Below are 18,559 nucleotides of genomic sequence, written 5' to 3'. Positions count from 1 at the left end.
TTTGTAGCCTCATTACCTTAGCCATAGGAAAATTTGCCGGGATGGGGTGTACCTGCACTCCTAAATTTTACTGGAAAACACACATTATTGGGAGGTTGCTATAAACTGGGTATAAGACGTGTTTTGTCACACTGCATAAAAGTTTGCACTTCCACTATCTCTGTAAAGAGTGGGAAACCTTTTCTTCTCAGGGATCCCTGCCAGTAACTTCCAATTCTCATCGGCCCACCTTCTGTTATCCTTTGTCCAGTGAGCTGCTAGAGGAGAGCAAGCTTGCCAGAGGGCAGAATGCCGTACACACAGAAGACTTTAAAACTAAGCAAACGGCTGAAAGAAAGTATGTGCCTTACTGTATGTGAATGGTGGTCCATTAAGCCTCTGGTTTGTCATAAAAAGGTGCTGTCTGCAAGTGATCAGTGATGTGGCTTGCGTGATACCATACTTTCAGAACATAGTAGCTTGGGTAATGTACTTCTGTGGGTGGGGCTTAGTTCTGAGGGGGTAGGGTTTGCCTAGTTGCTAGGCATCCATTGTGATCTTGTGCATCAGACACAGTCTCAAGTGGGTCCAAGCAGTTGGCTGGCCTGAAGAATTGGTGCTGTTCAACCCTTTCCACCATGACATACTCCCTGGAGTTCGGACTTGTCAATGCAGCAAACAGATACCTGACTGCCGAACCTTTCCGTTTCCAGGTGGCAGCCACAGGCAAGCAACTGAAGCCTCGCCAGGTGTGGGTACTGCACTTTGTGACCCCACATGGAGCTGGAGCAGCTGGCCCAGGAGAAGGGGCTGGCCAGAAACTTCACCTTATCAGTGCCCTGAAACGCTACTTGGCAGCTGACCCAAACGGCAAAATCACCTGCGACCAGGATAAACCAGGGCCTCAGACGTTCTTCCTGCTGCATCAGTATCCAGACGGCAAGGTGCAGTCATTCAGGACCACGCACACCTATTGATTGTATATCACAAGCAACAGAATTGTGCCCTAGTTATTTCCAGTGCTATTTAGTAGGATTCTGTCCAAAAGGAGTGGATTTGGTGGGACTTGATTGAGACAAGTGGGTGGGGAGGAAAGGATGGGGAGAAAGGGAAAAAATGTCCCAAAGAGTCATTTGCCCTTTTCCCATTTATGGGCTTCTTATGGCTGCAATGCATTGGCCTCTGCAAGTGACAGAAGTATGCTGTGTTTGGGAACTAGTTTGTTGGTGACCAGGAGGCCCTCTTCTCCGTTTGTACCTGGACCTACATAAATCAATTTAGCAGCTTTAAATGCCCCACTGTTGGGCAGGTACTTCCCCTCAAACTCTAACCCTAACAAAACCAGCTAGTGGACCAGATACAGATTTTGGTTTTCCTGCCTAATGTATGCTGGTCAAATATAGTGCGTGGGTAGGAAAAGAATCTGGACTTCTACAGCAGAAGCGTCTGGGCCAGGATGTACCGTAGGATGGGTAGTTGCTGAAGTACAAGTGTCAAGTAAATACCCATTCCCTAGCCCATGGTAAAGGGTGCTGCAGCTGACATTTAGTAACACCTGGAGAGCCATTCTAGCTCTTCCTTCTTAGGGTGAATGTTTGTTTCTCTCCCCCGCCCCCCAACCACCCTCTTGTCTGATGAGGCTGACAGGGCAACGTTTCTTTCCCGGCAGGTGTCTCTGCAGAATGAGCAGTCCAAGCGTTACCTGGGTGGGGCAGAGGACAATGTTACATGCTTTGCCCAGGCTGCCAGTGAAACAGAAAAGTGGACCCTACACCTGGCAGTGCACCCCAATGTTGCAATATATAACCCCAACAGGAAGCGTTATGTGCGTTGTGATGAGAAGGCTGGGGTGTTGCGCTGTGATCGTGATACACCGTGGGGGGCTGAATCAGTCATCACTATCTACTATGATTTCAAAGGTGGGGAGAAGTGATTTCAGATTTCATTATTGTGCATAAGGGGTTTCAATTTGGAAGTTTAGAGTTTTATTTATCTTTTTCTTTTTTTAAGGTGACTCAACATCTAATGGGATACATAGGATTTGCTTCATTTCCAATATAGGCAGCTGTCCTAAAACTAACATTTGAAACTCTCAAGAAGCAGGATGCAACTCTGAATTCTGAGATAAAACACACTTTTGAGTAGGGTTTAGTTTAAAATAAAATAAATCTTACAATATCAAACACAAAGGCTACAAACCAATTTTAAAAAGCCATGATTAAGACAGAATCCCAAATACATTTGCTGCAAAGGTAATCCCATTGAGTTGGAGAGTTGCCTGAGTAAATAAGAATAAGATTATACAATAGGTATAATTTAAAATAGTGAGCTGAATAAGCCAGTAATTTATGACCATATTTTCAACTGTTAATCTGCTAAAAAGAAACTGATAAAAATGAAGAGTACATGAAGTTGCACATTAAATAAATACATATTTTCAACATTTTTGTACTAGCTGCATTGAGTCTAACAAATTGCACAAAAACAATGGTTTCCCATCTTCTAAAAATTATAGATTTCTTCCATATTAACATTCTTCTGTGATGTGGTTGTTGATAACATGCAATCCAACATTTCTCTCATATGTACAATGTTGCCAATATAATTTTGAAAACTTTTCAGAATTAACTTTATTTTTAAAACTTCTACTGTCGTTTGACACAGGAATAATTATGTAGATCTTTTAGAAGCAATCACCAACTAATATAGAATGTAGGATCATTTCTTCACCGTGCTCTTTTCTCTTATGTTTCCATATCTTTTCTTCCTAGTGCCTCAAAGTTTTGTCCCTTTTTTATCATGCTATCCTTTAATTTCTCTACAAAGAGGATAGTGGGCAATTTTGAAGAGCAGAATTAAGGAGCAGAATACCACCTTGAGACTGATAGAAACAGAGTCAAGGCTTAATGATCCTGAATGAAAAAATCTCCAGAGACAGAAAGATTGCATCATAGGATACTATAGAAGGAACTTGCTGATGGTCCAGCCAAACTGATAGTCTGAGAAACTGTGGAGAGCAATCTGCTTGATTACTTCAAAAGGGGGAAAGGAAGATCCAAGGAACTACACCCCAGTCAGTCTGACATTGATTATTGGGAAAATTCTAGAGTAGATTACTAACTGATCAATTTGTAAACATTTTGAAAATAATGCAGCGATTATTGCACATCAGGAGGTATTTGTTGTCAGACTAATCTCAGTTTTTATATGGTATCTTCCTTAGTAGATTGTGGGAATACCATGATTGTAATATATCTTGACTTCAGCAAAGCAACTGATAAAACACCCCATATTCTGATTAACAAACTGTTTAACTATATGCATAGCCGACCATATGCATTTATTGAGTGTTCATTGTTCAGTCTTCACTATTTTTTATGAATTAGTTGAATAAATATTTATTTATTTAATTGGATTTAGAGGCTGCCCAACTCTCAAAAACTCTGAGTAGCTTACATCTCAAAAGTAGGAAACAATAGAATGAAATAAAAAAGAAATGTTCATTAGGGACAGACATCATAACACATCAAAAGGAAACTACAGAAGCCCAACAGTCACCCTAACTGCAGGCCTGGGAGCAAAGCCAAGTTTTCAAAGACTGGTGGAACGTCTGTGGGGTAGGAGCCATATGAATCTCAGGGGGATGCAGTTCCAGACGGCAGGTGCCACAATGACAAAGATACACTTCCTAGGTCCCAATAGATGATGATGTTTAATTGAAGGGACCTGGAATGTGCCCACTCTGCCCAGTCTTATTGGCTGGGCAGAAACTATTGGAGATAGATGGTCCCTCAAATAACCAGCACCTGTTCAGAGGGCTTATCAGATTTGCAAATGAGACATGTGCAGATCCTAGGCGAGATAACCAGTAATCTAAAAAGTAATTTAAAAAGAAAATTAAAAATAATGTTGATAGGTTAGAGAAGGGTTCCATTGGATTTTGCACATCAAACTTCACTTCAAGTACTATGTCCAGTTGTAGACCCATATTTTAAGAATTATTCAGATGAATAGATGTGCAGAACATAAGAGCATAAGCAGTGCCCTGCTGGATTGGACCCCTGGCCCATCTAGTCCAGCAGTCTGTCCTCATAGTGGCCAAGCAACTGCACAAGGAAGCCCACTAGTCTCCCATCAGATGGCCACACTGCCATCAAGGCTAATAACCATTGATCCCCATGACTTCCATGAATTGGCCCAATCCTTTTTGAAAACAGCCAAGCTGGAAGCCAGCACCACATCTCATGGTAGCAAATGCCAAAGTCTAATTACACGTCGTATTTAAACAAATCATTTTATCTATCCTGATTCATCCAGGATTCAATTTCATTGGGTGACTTCTGGTTCTAGTATTTTGAGAAAGGTGAAATAGCTTCCCCTTGCCCACTTTATCCATACCATGCAGCATTCTGTACACCTCTATCATGTTCCCTCTCATTTTCCTCCTTTCTAGACTAAAAACTGGGACTAGAAACTAAGCCCTGTGAGGAAAGATCAAGGAATCTGGGTGTGTTTGTCCTGGAGAAAAGAAAATTAGGAGGGGGAATTATACTATTTCTCAAGCCCTCTTCATTATGATGAAGGGGGCATCATAATGAAGAAGGACAAGAGATAGAATGATGATCATGCTTGAGTAACATTGTCATATCTGCTAGTATCTTACCCAACAAGCTATTAAGATAGCCAGCCAAACTCCTAAAATAGTCCTCTGTTTTAATATGTGAAAAGTTAAGCTTGAGTCGTTTGCATCTCCTCAATAGGTCTGGATTCCAGGGCACACAATGATGACAGAAGGCAATTTTCCCCATATATACCAGGTGAATTCAAATTCTGCTTACCCAGGAAGTCACTGTGGATAGTGCAAAGTCTGATTTCCTTGACAGCATTTGTTGGCTTGGATAACTTGAGTAATTCAAATTAGATAGAAGCACAAGCACTGCACTGAGGCCAGTAAAAGGGATATGTTTGCCAGAGAGGCATTCATCCCCAATTCACTAACCTAGGGTAATGTATTGCAAAAATATCTGTTCCACTCTTCACTTCAAATTCTTGTTTCTGTCAGAGGCGTTCTGTATGATCCTACTTTATAGTACACATGGGGACAAGTTACCCATGAACTCAGATGTGAAAATAAATTTCCCGTTCCTAGCTCAGATGATGTCCGCCATGATGCATCTGATTTTACTGTGGCTGGGGGCCTTAGTCTTTAGTCATACCAAGAATCTATACATAGAAATCCTCAATATAGTACTGGAAAGAAAATACGATCTTCAAGAAAACAGATGTAATTTTAGCACCTAAACCACCTAAATCCAACTAGCTTAACCAATGCATTAAAACAAAAGCAGGAAAAATAAATGGGAGGGACGTGCAAAGATGTGATTTATCTTTGAGTCGTGTCTGTTCTTAGATGGAGTGACCCCAAGTCTCCAGACATGCAAATTATTTAAGAGGCTATTTTGAGTTTTACCAAAGCTCTCCCAAGTTCTGGGAAGAAGAAACAAATGTGTGCAAAATCTTTCAAGGTTGAAATGGTCCAACCCTGAAATGTCTCATTACAGCTAGAGGTGTTCTGATCTCTGTTCTGCAATTTGATTCCGCACCATCCATCTCTTAAGTCGGAACCCAAGGTGGAACGGTTTTGGAGCTTTCTAGATAAGGTCAAAATAATGTTGGGATGAGATATGTTGGAGTCAAATCTCTTGAAACATCTCTAGCAACATATCTCTACAAGGAGGTGAATGTGCATTCTAGCTGCTAAAATGAAAACTATTTCCAACCTTTGTGAGATGCACAGATTCTTTGGCAGAAGGAAAACAGAAAGCAGATGCACAAGTTTTATATTAAAAACAGGTGTAGGCAATTTCAGCTATTGAACTAGGAAACAAACCAGTCCAAAGTAGAACTATTTACTACTGCATGGATCTGCAGAGAAAACAATCCTGGTATAAGTAGTTTAAAAATCCTCCCCTTGTCCTGAATAGAATTCACTATAGAACAGTTCCGACTTTAAACTTGATTTAAAAAAGAAGAAAGAAAGGAAGTATGTAGGAGATTACAGCTATGGGAAATTGTGGGACAATTCAAGGGTGGTGAGAACTAAGATGTTGGAAACAGGCTGTAGAGTGAAAACTTCTTCTGTAATTCTGGAGTGAAACAAACAGTTGCAGCGCTGCTTTGCAGACCTTCATTTTGAGATTGTTTTCCAGGAACGAATATCAAGCCCTATCAACCTCTTTTGTTCTCTCTCCTGCTCTATCCCCAGTGAAGAAGTATGGATTGAGAAATGGGGCAGGTAAACTCTTAGCTTCCAATGGCTCACTGATATCCGACATTACTCCACAATGTATGTACTCTTTGGAGATCAATGGTGGCTTGGTTGCCTTCCGGGATGATGAGGGAAAGTATTTGACTGGGCGAGAGGGTAGCATGAAAACTATGAAGATGGACAGACCTGGACGGGATGAACTCTTCAGCGTGGAATCAAGCCCTGCCCAAGTTTCACTGCGCTCCTCTTCTACCAACAAGTTCATCTGCTGCAAGCCCGGTAAGTTGAGAAAAAGCAACATTATCTATCCATACGTGAATGGCAGTTGTGGCAGTTAAGCCTCTAACAGTAGCCATTAACAGTAATTTGTTATTTTGCCTAGTCTGATGAGCTGAATTACTTCATTACTCTCTTTCTCTGGGAACAAGTACAGTCCAAAATGTGTGAAAATGGAGAGATCTTTATAAAAGGGATTTGGGGAGAACGAAAACAAGAATGCAAAGATTGACCGAGTGAGGATTGTTGTGACCAGGCAGCTACAGGGCAAAGGAGAAGATGAAAATCAACAGTCACTTCTCATGAATGGTTTAATAGGTTTCCCTGCACATTACAAAGGATTGGATTAAATCAGCATTTTTCAGCCTTGGCAACTTTTAAGATGTGTGAACTTCATCTCCCAGAATTCCCCAGCCAGCATGCTGGTTGTGGAATTCTGGGAATTGAAGTCCACACATCTTAAAATTGCCAAGTTTGAAAAACACTGGATTAGATTATCTTTGTGGTCCCTTCTAACTCTACAGTGCTATGATTCTGTGAAACTAAAGGATTGATTTGATCATACATAATTCAAGCATCTGGTTAGGTGTTATAGAAGCAATATTGGGTTAGATTCAGTCATACTGTGACCCATTGGAATAAATGGGACATTAGGCAGTTTTGATGTAACCCTAAAAATGTAGATTAGTTTGAGAAAGCAGCATTCAGAAATCTCCCATATCCATGCCCTCTGCCTGCTGCCCATGGAGAGTTGTACTATGATTGCACCGTACTGATTCCACGCTGAGAAATGTATGTTGAGGGAAATGATAAAGGAAAATGTCTTGATCGATCCAAGGTTACATCTAAAACTTTGCTTACTTAAACAACTTAGGTTCCAAAAGAATGTCACAAAGATCAGATCATTAGGGTTTTCCTAAGAATGACAGGATCTTGGAAGTATTACAAATGCTTTCCCTGGTCTCTTGTCACTATTCTTTTGCAGTACAGCTGAGCACTGCAGTAGCTTGACTTCAGACAGCAAGGGACAATAGTCTAAATTTACTGGGCTGAAACCATAATGAGTCTTGACTTGATTTACTGTTCTGCAGGTGCTGACCTCTATGCCAATGCAATGGCAGTAGGCAACACAGAGATCTTCCAACTGATGTATGATGATGCCACGAAGAAGGCCTGCTTCCGTGGCTATTGTGGCACATACATGTCCTTGGTGAGTCCATCTGCACACTGCAAGAATGGGAATAGTCCAGGAAGGATCAGCTACTTCAATCTGTTTGCTAAGCATGCCATGACATTTGCCCTCTTGGAACGAAAGGCAGGCATTGTCAGTAGTTCTTCTTGCCTTGCTTGCTTTACTCACACACTTGCCTCATCAGAATATATTATTAAAATTCTCCATATGAATGCTCAGTTACAACTTCAGTAAGTAACACAACTGTGGCTCCCAGAACCTAGAATTCCATTTAAATGTCAATAGGGAGATTGAGCTATACTTCTCTGTTTCATGGAAACATTCATAAAATTGTCACTGTATCAAAACCAACAACTGACAACATCCTAGACCTCTGCCACCTCAAGAAATCGGGAAATAGGAGATGTATCTTGAGTATATGAGGCACATCATAACTGGCATGAGTGTCCTTTGATGATTCTCTAATCCCAATAATCTAGGAAGCTCCCAAAGGGATCTATTGATTTTGCTGCCACACCCAACCCCTTTTCTGATTTGGAAATTCTTTCGTTTTTCTCTATTATTTCTTTCTGTCTATGAGGTGATGTGATTTGGTGGAATATAGAGAAAGTATTTTAATGTTTGAAAAAAGAGTCAAATTAATTTCTATTACATAATTTTAAAAGAGCTGTAAAGAAATCCCATTAAGATTACACTTAGGTTAACTTCTTTACAGTATTCTCTTATGGCAACGTGGCTGCTAGTAACTTATACTGTGGGCTACTGATCTTTCTTTTTCCTGGCAATAAATACTTATTAAAAAACCTGTCACTCTGACAGACTGAAGTTTTCCTAAGCCTAGGACTTTGAGTTTCTCTCATATCTGTCTTTCCATCCAGAATTGAAACTAAACTAGGAAGTAGTGTCCTACATTACTGTTCTTTGAGTGACAGCTCTAACACATACTGTAAATAGTAACCCCAGAGCATATACGTACATGTGTGTGTCTACACAGTAGACACAAAGGTTGAGTCATGCAACACACTAACATAGACCATAATTTCTGGTTCATGCAACATACTAAACAAAATCTGGCAAACCACATTGTAGGTTAGCACAAGGTATTCACACAACACTCCAAGCCAAGCTATACAAGATCATGTCTGCTGGCAGTTAGGTCATGGAAGCCAAGACTAAGGTTACACTTAGTCAAGCCAAGACTACAATTATCTTCTAGACCAAGCTTCTAGACTTGGACAACACAGTAAGCTAAACTGAATGCACCACAGCTTAATGTGATGTGAACACAGCCATTATCGTCAATCATCTTATAAGAAGTGGCCAACTTTGGGACTGGGTCATGGTTTATACAGGCTGACATGTAAAATCAGCATTTTTAATGCAGGGCCAAACAGCTAGGATTGAAAGTTAATTCTGAAACTCAGAGTTAGGAATGACCCCAATTTTCTTCTAGATTGGGTGAGGCAGAAGTACTGAGTCCTTTCCAGTAAATATACTCCTTCTCCTGCAGGGACCCAACGATTGTATCATTAGCAGCACCAAACAGGACAAAAATGTTTGGTTTGAACTCCAGTATCAGGATCAGAAGGTGGGGCTTCGCATGGGAGACAAGTATGTGTCTATGCGGCCCAACGGACAGCTCCTTGCAATCCCCAAAGCTGCAGGTATAAGTTGGTCAGTAGCTTCCATTGCAAATACATGGGCTCAGCGTGGGCAGTATTAAAATATGGGCAAATAGTGGAAAAGAAATCACAGATTGCCAGCTGAAAATTAATGTTAGATAGTGCTGAGCTTATAAAGTGGGACGCAGCTCTTTTTTAAAACTATTGGTTGCTATTTTTAATAAGCAGCAGCAACATTCCTTTCCCTCTCCAAGTCCATCAAGTCAACAAACTTCATGGACAGCAACCCTGGGCTGATCTTAGAGTTAAAACTAACACAGGAAAACCAACCCCACGTTTCTTCATGGCATGGCCTTTGTGGAATAGCAGGAGTTGGGTCTCCAGCAGGTGCCTCCTTTGTTCTTGGAGAAGGTAACAAGACATCTGTCTGCCAGCCTTTGGGTATAATGCTGCTCCCCAGAAGCTGGGTTTAGGTGCTTCTAGCAGAAAGACCTTTCAAGTTGTGGCTTGGTAATGAACTTAATGGAGCAAGCGCACTAGATATATGTATAAAAATAATAATGACAAAACACACGGTGAGAACTGCCTGAAATCTGAACACCCAATGATTAAAGGCTTTCTAGGCCAGAGTCAATATTGTACTGTGGTTTATGTTAGGAAGACCAGAGGGAGGAACTATCAGCGCTGGGCCATTGTTCTAAAATACTCCAAGCAGCCAACTTTTCTAGGATACTGATTCTGGTACTTCTGTTTGGTGGGTAAAGGGCATTTAATTGGAACATCAGCAGGTGGCTGCAGACTTAGATGAACACTGTCAAGAGGATTATTTTGCACTTACAGGTAAAAGCGAAGATTTCCTGCTAGTCCTGGTGAACCGGCCTCTACTGATCCTGCACAGTGATGCTGGCTATGTTGGTCTGAGTTCTGACATGAGGCGGTTGGAAGGGAATTGCGTTGACTACGTGCTCAGCAGCCTGTCGCTCAGCGAGGAAGGCTACTACAACTTCCAAATTGGTTAGTATATTGTAGCCTGATTAAGCTCATTCAGAACAGGAGACCCCCAGATTATCTGCATTGTGAGGGAAACATGATGTACTGCCATTTCACACACAAACACCCCTCTGAGATCTGGTCAGGTTGTGGAAGGAGGCTCCATAGGGATAAAAGACTCCATTTATCATAATGTATCCCCACCTTCTCCTACTCTAAATTGAAGGAAGAGGGGAAATGATCCTGCCGTTATGTTTCCTGCCCCCCACTAAAAAAAGGGAAGGTATCTTCTAGGCTATTTCTTTTTGCTCAGACACTAGCCTAGTGAGCCCAGAACTTGTTCATATTTTTCAATTATATAGTCTACGGTACTGATATTTCTTCACGTTATATGGACAATCCATAGGATATAGTAAATGCAGCCAATGAAGACCCTCAACATTCTCTCCATTTTTCACCACAATTTTAGCATTAGGGATTAAATGTTCTTCCTGTTAAATCTTTAGGACTGCTGGGAATGCAGCAAGGTGAGGCTCCTTGCCTAAGAAAACTACTTTTCTACTGTACCAGTAGAGTCCTCAAACAGGATTATTGGGAGTAGGGGAATTCTCTCTCACTGCTTCCTCTTTGTTCCGCAAACCTCAAGATTGCCTGTAGCTGTCATGGCAGTGCAATACCAGCAAGCTAGTCAACTTGCTGGTGGGAAGGAGAAACCAATCGTGCTTTCCCAACTCTTTCCCAGCAACCTGGCATAAGATTACTAATAGTGGCATGTAGAAGGTGGTGATCCTTAGCAAGAATCCTGGCAAAAAGCAAAGCCCTGCTAAGGAAGGGTGTGTGTAGTTCCCAATCTAGCAAGAGATGAGGCCCTTGAGGCCCAAAAGGTTGCCCACTTATGTTTTCATTAAACTTGGTGCTTACAAGGAACATGGCTACAACCCATGATTCCTTTAATCGTCAGAACACCCTTAAAATCAAGAGAATCAAGAAGCTTGGTTTGTCTTGCCTATCTTCTCTAACTTTACTCCTTCCTTTCACTAAATCTGCCAGGTAGCAAATACTGGGCCTTGGATAAAGATGGGCAAATCCTGGTAACCAGTGACCATCCTACCAATTTCAGCCTCCAATTTGTATCCTCCAGTTGTCTTATAATCAAAGCCTCCAACAACAAATTTCTTGTGGCTGAACAAGGAGGCCGATTATGGGCTGGGGCTTCTGATGCTTCTAATGCAACTCTGTTCCATTATTGAGAGGTTCTCACCTCCAATAAACTTCTGCTGTGTGTGCTCATTTAATGCCTCCTATGAGGGATAGATCATCACTGAGAAAATCTATGTGGGCGCTAGGGGTTGAGAATGACTTGAGCAATCCATCAACTGAAGCACATCTGAACCTGAAGCTGCACTTCACCTACAACAGTTTGTCCTTGAAATATTAGTACCTAACTATACTCAAAGATACTTTAATGCAGAGATAGGCAACTCCTGGCCAAGATGTTACCACACTCTGCATCTGCCAAAATTATACCACTGAAATTCAGCAGTGAAATGGCAACTTGTTGGCAACATGATTGTTTCTTTTTTTAAGAAACAGAGATGTAAAACCTCCAAGAGACATAACATACAGATAATGTTCAGAAGTTCAGCAAAAATGGGATGAACATTTTGCTTCCACTCCCATTGGTAATATTACTATAACCCTTTGTCCTCCCATCCCCAATACCCAAATAAGGGAAGTATGATCTCAACAACTACAACAAAAAACCACCCAGCCATGTGTGCAAGGTACAAAATTAAATTGCTGGGGCTGACCCAGCTCAGGGCCCTTTCAAGTTAACTTGGTTAAATCAAAATGTTCCTTGAACATAAACACACTGCTGAAAGTCTCAGCCACCATAGCACGTATGTATCTTTCGCTGGTTCTAGACAGAAGACAGGAGATGGGTTACCAACCTTATAAAAGCATACGGTTGCATTTTTTCCTCGTACTAAGTGCATCTTTGTTACTTAGAACCATCACATGGCTATAGTCGTTGAAAAATAAGTATTTATGTCAAGGGTACTGAAGAAAAATCAAGTATCACAAATTTCAAATACACAACAATAACAATACTGATTTCTAGGGAATGGACACCCCTCCCCTCTTAAGAGCATGGCACAGGCGGTAACAAATAGAATTGACAAAGGTGTCCCAACAAGAGTCATTGTACACATGCTAAAGACTTGAATCAGTGTCAGAATATAACTGTTTGAGGAATCTGAAGAGCACAGCACTTGCAGGCAAAATCTGTGCATTGGCTGAGGTTCACAGATCCACAGTCTGGAGACCTGCAAAAATCAGTCTTCAATGCCGCCAAGTCCAAGTGGGTCAATTGTCCTGCTCTAGGAAGAATACGAGGATGACGATGAGGATGTGCTTAGGCCATTCAGTCTAGGATTGACAACTCTGCTCTTAGGCCAGTGCCTCAGCATGCTTGAAGCCAAGAGTGGAACTATATCTTCTTTCATCTTGCCCAAGAAACCAGATCCCAACTTTATCCTGGGCCAGTCATGGAAATGGGATTTCATGCAGCTTCTCTTAAACATGAAGTGTTTCACATAGTGCAGCCCACACAAGATTCTCAATATGAATCCAAACTGAAAGGATAGATACATACATACATAAATAAATAAATAAATACAACAAAACAGTGTAACACAAGGGTGTTAGTAAAGGCCACTCCAGATACCTCTTACCTTACCAGGGTAGGTGGGAAACCAATCAACCAACACAGCAAATCTAATTTTTGTGGTGGCAAAAATGTTTACAGCCACCAGTCTGAAGAAGATAGTGAAATGGAACTGAAATTGTGCAGTAATCCTCAGCAGTTCTAAGACTTCATTTTTTATACAACTCTACTTACGATGAAGTTTGATTTACTGCTGAAGTGGCTGCAACCCTCATATTTTCTGTAGTTTCATTTATTCTTTATTTGTTCATTTGTTCTTGTCAGTTCTGCCCTGTGGAATTGGTCACTCATTATTCTCAACCACTTATCCTTATTTCAATATACTCAGTAGCTTGCTCCCCCATAACTGGACTCTTCTATTTCTCTTTGTAAGGAGACAATTTCTATTGGATTCTAAATATGGGAAGCATTAATTTTTCTCAAAGCAATTGGGAAGGGAAACCAATCACTGCCTTTAGAATGTAACAGCAACGTACAACCAAAAGCTTGACTTCAAGAATTAAAATGATTTACAAGAAAAGTACCTGGAAAAGGAGGCTAGGGTGAGAATACCCAGTAATAGCTCAACCGCATAGAAGAAAAGCAGGATGGCGTTCAGAATGGCTTCCAAACGCAAGGCGTAGGTCTGCAGAAGTAGGTAATAGGCTGCCATCACTGCTGCTGGAAAGGTTAGTGCCAGGCTGATAGCAAGTGGCACCTTCCGCTGACAAAGGTTGCCTTTGGAGCCTGCCAGAAGTAAGATATGGGACACAAAAACACATGGACCATTCAGCAGAAGTCAGAAACAGAGTCATTCAGATGTTCATGTGAGAGTCAACAAAGAAAGAATTGAGCAGCAGGACTGAAAGAGAGTTCTATGCATGTCAACTTGAATTTAGATCTCCCCCTCACAATTTTATCTGCCCCCGATTTTATCTGGGTAAATGATGCTTCAGATATTGCCACTCATTAATCTGAACACATACAGGACTCTCTTTCAGAACTTCTGCTCAACAGAGGAAAGGGTGGGGAGTGGCACACGTGTGTGTCGAAGGTCAGTGTAGATAGCCCTGTCCTCTGCACATACTGCTACCCCTCATGCGGTCTTCTGAATGGCATGAAGAGGACTTACTTGTTAGTCATTTTCACACCTCCTAAAATGGAAGAACAGGATGCTGGCCTTCACAAATGCTCAGAATTTGATTTCATATGGTCCCAGATCAGGAGGGGCAGTCTGACTGAACAAAGCTCACAGTTCCATCCCCTTGTATCCAGTGGTGCCATGGCTCCAACTCACTTCCAAACTGCGGAATGCAACCCAAACCGCCTAAAGAAGGGAAGTCCATCAGCATCAACATCTAGAGAAAATTACTGCGGTTGAGTAGGAACATTAAGAAGGCCGCAGGAAAACGCTGTCAGCATCTATGTATTTATATCTGCTCAGTGTCACTTGCAGAACCTCATAAATGGGTTCTCAGGGAGTCAGATTTTATTTACTGAGGATTTGGTGACCTACCTGAAAGTGTGGAGGGGAGAGCAGCTTGTAAGTTTAAATGCCATCAAAGATGCTCATATTTAAATGAAAAACGCACGTGCTTTTCCTCTAAGCGTCATTATTTATCCTTTGATGCTTACCAAAAAATATCCTTGTGACTTCAATTCCAAGATAGAGAAAAAGCATAACCAGGTCCAAAGCCAGATTAGCAGATGGATAGGGCAACAAGAGACCTAAGAAGACACACAAATGGCCACATGAATTAAAGGGAAAGCAAGATGCCTCTTCCTGTCTATTATGGGTTTCTAAAAAAGGAAAATGTTTGATGTTGACAAGGATCAAGCGTAACAGGAGAGACAGTGAATATCAGCCTGCATTCACCATGCTACAGACAGTCAATATCATGCCAGCTGGTCAATCAGCATTCACTGAGTAAGGCACAGCTTTGGAAGAAGGCAACTGTAAGCCAGTTCTGAAAATCTTGCCAAGAAAATTGTGGGGACTAGTCCAGGAGTTAACGCTCACTTGACGGCACACATGCACCCTCTTTGCTGGAGATGGGAGAATTTCAATATACAGTAGACTCTCAGTTAACCGGCACCCTTGGGGACTGGTAGATGCCGAATAAATGTAGTTTCTGGTTGCTTGAGAGTTACTAAACCCTAATACCCACTAGATGGCAGCAGAGAGATACAGATTTTTTTTTTGCCAGTTGCTTGAGAGTGCTGGTTGCTTGAGTTCTGGTTAACAGGGTCTACTGAATGCGGAAACTGTAGACCAAGACTGAAAAAAGGACTGAGGTTCTATCTGATCTCCTCAGCAACCTCAATAATTAAATTATTGGAATCTCAAGAAAGTGGAAAGCCCGGGAATAACAGAAACAGAGAGAATATCTGTTTCAGGAACCTGAAAAGTAGGTAATCTTTTTTAAACAAGGAATGTTGCATTAAGCTTAATCTTTTATTGTACTATGCTAACATCTCCTTTTTTAAAAAAGCTGGGAGCATTACATTTTCTTCTGTAAAAATATGCTCTTTGGGTTTTTCTTAAATAAACTGCTGTTTTCCAGTAGTCTGCTCTGTAATTGATCTCCTTCATTACTAAATGTTGGCACTCTTGATATTTAAATAGAGGAAAAGAAGGGCTGAAACCGCTAGTCACACACCTTTAAACTATATGGCCAGGAAAGTACAATAATCTTTTCAACTGTTGCATTTTTGACCTTTATCACCAGAAATGCTGCTCAGGTTATGGGTTAGGGTTCTATCTCCTTTGTGCAGTAGGGTTAGGGATGAGGTTTCCAGGTACAGTACCTCCAGGAAGATAGATGATGGCAGCAGGAAGGACCAAGCCACTATCCCAAAGTAGGAAGTGGAGCCAAGGTGAGAAACAGCTGACAGCTTCTGGGAGAGCATATCTGAAATCTCTCTAGTTTTCCACTGTTTGGTTTCCATAATTCTACTACAGAATTCTGCAAGTTTTGCAAAGACCTTGAATTCTTAATCATGGCTTAAGACAGAGAATGAATGAGGAAATACACATTCACACTTTTCTACATTGCGCTTTCTTCAGGTAAGTCACAGCTACCTAAAAAAGAACACAAGTATTCATGCAGAGAGGAAACGTAGGCATGCCCCCCACTAACTTCCTGTAACTTTAGACTCACCTTTATAGACAAATATGAAAATCTCCAGCAAGAAGTATGTGGCATAATACCAGCCGTTGAGGAACAGCAGAATCTCCAGAGGTGTAGAGGAAAGTTGACGATCTAGGGGGTGCAACCAGAACATTAATATGTCTGTGATTTCTTTTCATCTTTTCTCAAAAAGAAATGGATTAACTTACTCAATGTTACATTGAAAATAATAGTTTCATACACTGCAAACCTAAATTCGGCTCTAAACTTAAATTGATATTCCTAAAGTTTAGTTTAAGGATGTCCATTATGTAGTGTGACACCAGTTGCTGGGGGAACTGTGATATGTATACACTAGGCAAAGGGACAAAATGTTTTGTCTTGCTCTTCTACTTGTGCAAATGGTTGCTGTATTTCAGAATTGAAACTCCAAAGCATTAGGACTATTTGCTACCAGCCCAATCTTTTCTATTCTGCTTTATTGTTAGGAAGGTATCTTTGTTCCTCTTTGCCAATTCAACCCACAACAGATTCATGCTTGGATAATTCAATACTATTTTAACAAGCACAATGTTCACAGATACAAATGGAAACACAGATTAAAACCTGTGTTCCACCGCAAATTGAGGGGTACCAGAACACAGTCTTCTGTCACCTGATTGTGATATTAGAAAGATGATTAAAAGGAGGATTGTTTCACTTGAACTATGCGATTAAATGGGGCATCTCAACGTCATGCCCCAAGAGGAGATGAGCATCCCGTCCAGCTCTCGGGGATGTCGGATTGGCTGGCTCTTTTTCGGCAGGCTCCCCTTCCCTTCCCTTCGCTGTACAGCATCTCCTGCCATGGCAGTGTCTGGCGCCACGGGGCAGGCACTCGGGAACCTGCGCCTGGCATCGCTCCCTGCCCAAAGACGGGGCGTTCGAACTCGGAACCTGGACGCGCCGACAGACCCGCATTCCACCGCGCTTCGTTCGTCACATGACCTCGCCGTTCCTAACAGCACCGGTACCCTGTTACCCGCCAAGCCCTCCACTTACGCCGAGGTGCCATCTTCCATCTCCATGGACACCACTACGCAAAAAAGCCCCACTTCCGATTGAGCTCACGAAACGGAAGTCAAAGGGGCAGATTCCCAGCTCCCATAGAGATAGGAACGCGTTTTTTTCTGCAGCGTGAGAGGCGCGCGACGCATCCCGAATCTGAAGGCTTATGCTATTCGCTGTGTGAATGGCAAAGGGCTGAACTGGACAGCCGAAGCTGCAAATGAGTCCTACCCGCTCTCGGGTCGGTCCGGGAGGGGGGCAATGCAGAGGCCGAGTGCTGAAGTCGTAACCCGCGTCTCGACGGAAAGCCATTTTGCCCTTTTCCTAAGTACTCCAGGAGAACTAAAAGATGGGCCGTTCTCTCATACGCAACAGCTGTTATGCTTCTTCTGGGCCCCAAATGCTTACTAGATGGCGCCTGTGCTTGCAATTTGTCTTTCAGCATCACGTTCCAGAACCTGATTTTCCACCATTTTCCCCTAAATGTAGGTCTGAAGTTGCAGCGAAGGGCTTTGATAAGCTGCCACTTCTATCCATTTCTGCCCACAGCTGGAACAAACCGTGGGTTTGTGCAACTCATGGGGCACATCCAGACCGCTGTTTAATGTAACTACCCTCCATTCCATGAGGCAGCACAAAGTATGGCAGTGTAAATGTGCTCTGCAGGCAGTTTATTGGTAGATTTCTCTGCTAGTAGGAAAAAAAGTTCTTGGGGCTTTCCATAATGGGGCAGAGAGGGGGAAGTGTTGACAGATGGCTAGAACAGTAGATTTAGCCACCTGCCATAACCTGCTCTGTGCTGTGGGTGGGGGGCTTTCTGCTCCTGCTTTATTGGGGGGCACCCACCCCCTGGATCGTCTGCTGTCCTTGCACCCTAGTGGTGGGGTGTCAGAAACTGCAACCTTCATTGCTCCACCCCCATAGATCAGAGACGGGGCGGGGGGAGGTTCAGAGAAGGTCAGAAGGACCTTCACGGGACTAGAAACAAAGCCTTAGGAAGAAAGATTGAAGATATTATGAGTGTTTAACCTGGAGAAGACTGAGGGGAAATATAGTAGCACTCTTCAAAACCTTGAAAGGATGTCACAGGATTAACACTGGTTCTGTATCATTCCACAGTACAGGCCTAGAATAATGAATTTAAGTTACAAGGAGACAGATTCTGATTAAATGTTAGAAAAAAAATTCTTACAGATGTAATGGAACCAACTACCAAGTGAAGTAATAGATTCTTTTTCACTGGGTATGTTTGAGCAGAGGCTAAACAGTTACCTGTCAGAGATGCTTTAATTTGGATTCCTACACTGAACACGGGGTAGGATTCCAATACTATGATTCTAAAATATA

General features: G+C 42.0%; 2 protein-coding genes across 3 annotated transcripts; one reads left to right on the top strand and one right to left on the bottom strand.

The window, feature by feature from the left end:
- Positions 1-617: 617 nt before the first annotated feature.
- LOC134490016 (fascin-like) lies at positions 618-11,610 on the top strand. The gene is made up of 8 exons (XM_063292901.1): positions 618-923; positions 1,649-1,898; positions 4,740-4,796; positions 6,245-6,526; positions 7,615-7,733; positions 9,226-9,379; positions 10,178-10,351; positions 11,378-11,610. Exons 1-8 carry the CDS (start codon positions 618-620, stop codon positions 11,575-11,577), a joined length of 1,542 nt encoding a protein of 513 aa, XP_063148971.1. The 3' UTR covers positions 11,578-11,610.
- Positions 11,611-12,355: 745 nt separating this feature from the next.
- On the bottom strand, positions 12,356-17,294 carry TMEM216 (transmembrane protein 216). 2 transcript variants are annotated; one of them, XM_063289187.1, is made up of 5 exons: positions 17,207-17,294; positions 16,196-16,297; positions 14,670-14,762; positions 13,580-13,781; positions 12,356-12,963 (listed from the first exon to the last, which is right to left on the bottom strand). In XM_063289187.1, exons 1-5 carry the CDS (start codon positions 17,217-17,219, stop codon positions 12,948-12,950), a joined length of 426 nt encoding a protein of 141 aa, XP_063145257.1. In that variant the 5' UTR covers positions 17,220-17,294; the 3' UTR covers positions 12,356-12,947. The 2 variants fall into 2 exon arrangements, with proteins under 2 accessions (XP_063145257.1, XP_063145258.1); XM_063289188.1 differs by lacking the exon at positions 17,207-17,294 and adding an exon at positions 17,051-17,153.
- Between the last annotated feature and the right edge of the window lie 1,265 nt (positions 17,295-18,559).

Source organism: Candoia aspera, chromosome 1 (genome assembly GCF_035149785.1).
Source record: "Candoia aspera isolate rCanAsp1 chromosome 1, rCanAsp1.hap2, whole genome shotgun sequence".
Taxonomy (NCBI): Eukaryota; Metazoa; Chordata; class Lepidosauria; order Squamata; family Boidae; genus Candoia; species Candoia aspera.
This window is presented reverse-complemented; position numbering and strand designations above follow the sequence as displayed.

What these genes read in the sequence shown, in the direction of transcription:
- LOC134490016 (XM_063292901.1), top strand. Translation starts at nt 618, where the DNA reads ATGACATACTCCCTGGAGTTCGGACTTGTCAATGCAGCAAACAGATAC. An exon ending in ATCAGTATCCAGACGGCAAG is followed by an intron (nt 924 to 1,648) that starts GTGCAGTCATTC and finishes CTTTCCCGGCAG; the next exon opens with GTGTCTCTGCAGAATGAGCA. An exon ending in GTTCATCTGCTGCAAGCCCG is followed by an intron (nt 6,527 to 7,614) that starts GTAAGTTGAGAA and finishes ACTGTTCTGCAG; the next exon opens with GTGCTGACCTCTATGCCAAT.
- TMEM216 (XM_063289187.1), bottom strand. An exon ending in TTTCATATTTGTCTATAAAG is followed by an intron (nt 14,763 to 16,195) that starts GTGAGTCTAAAG and finishes GTGTCTTCTTAG; the next exon opens with GTCTCTTGTTGCCCTATCCA. An exon ending in AGTCACAAGGATATTTTTTG is followed by an intron (nt 13,782 to 14,669) that starts GTAAGCATCAAA and finishes TACTTCTGGCAG; the next exon opens with GCTCCAAAGGCAACCTTTGT.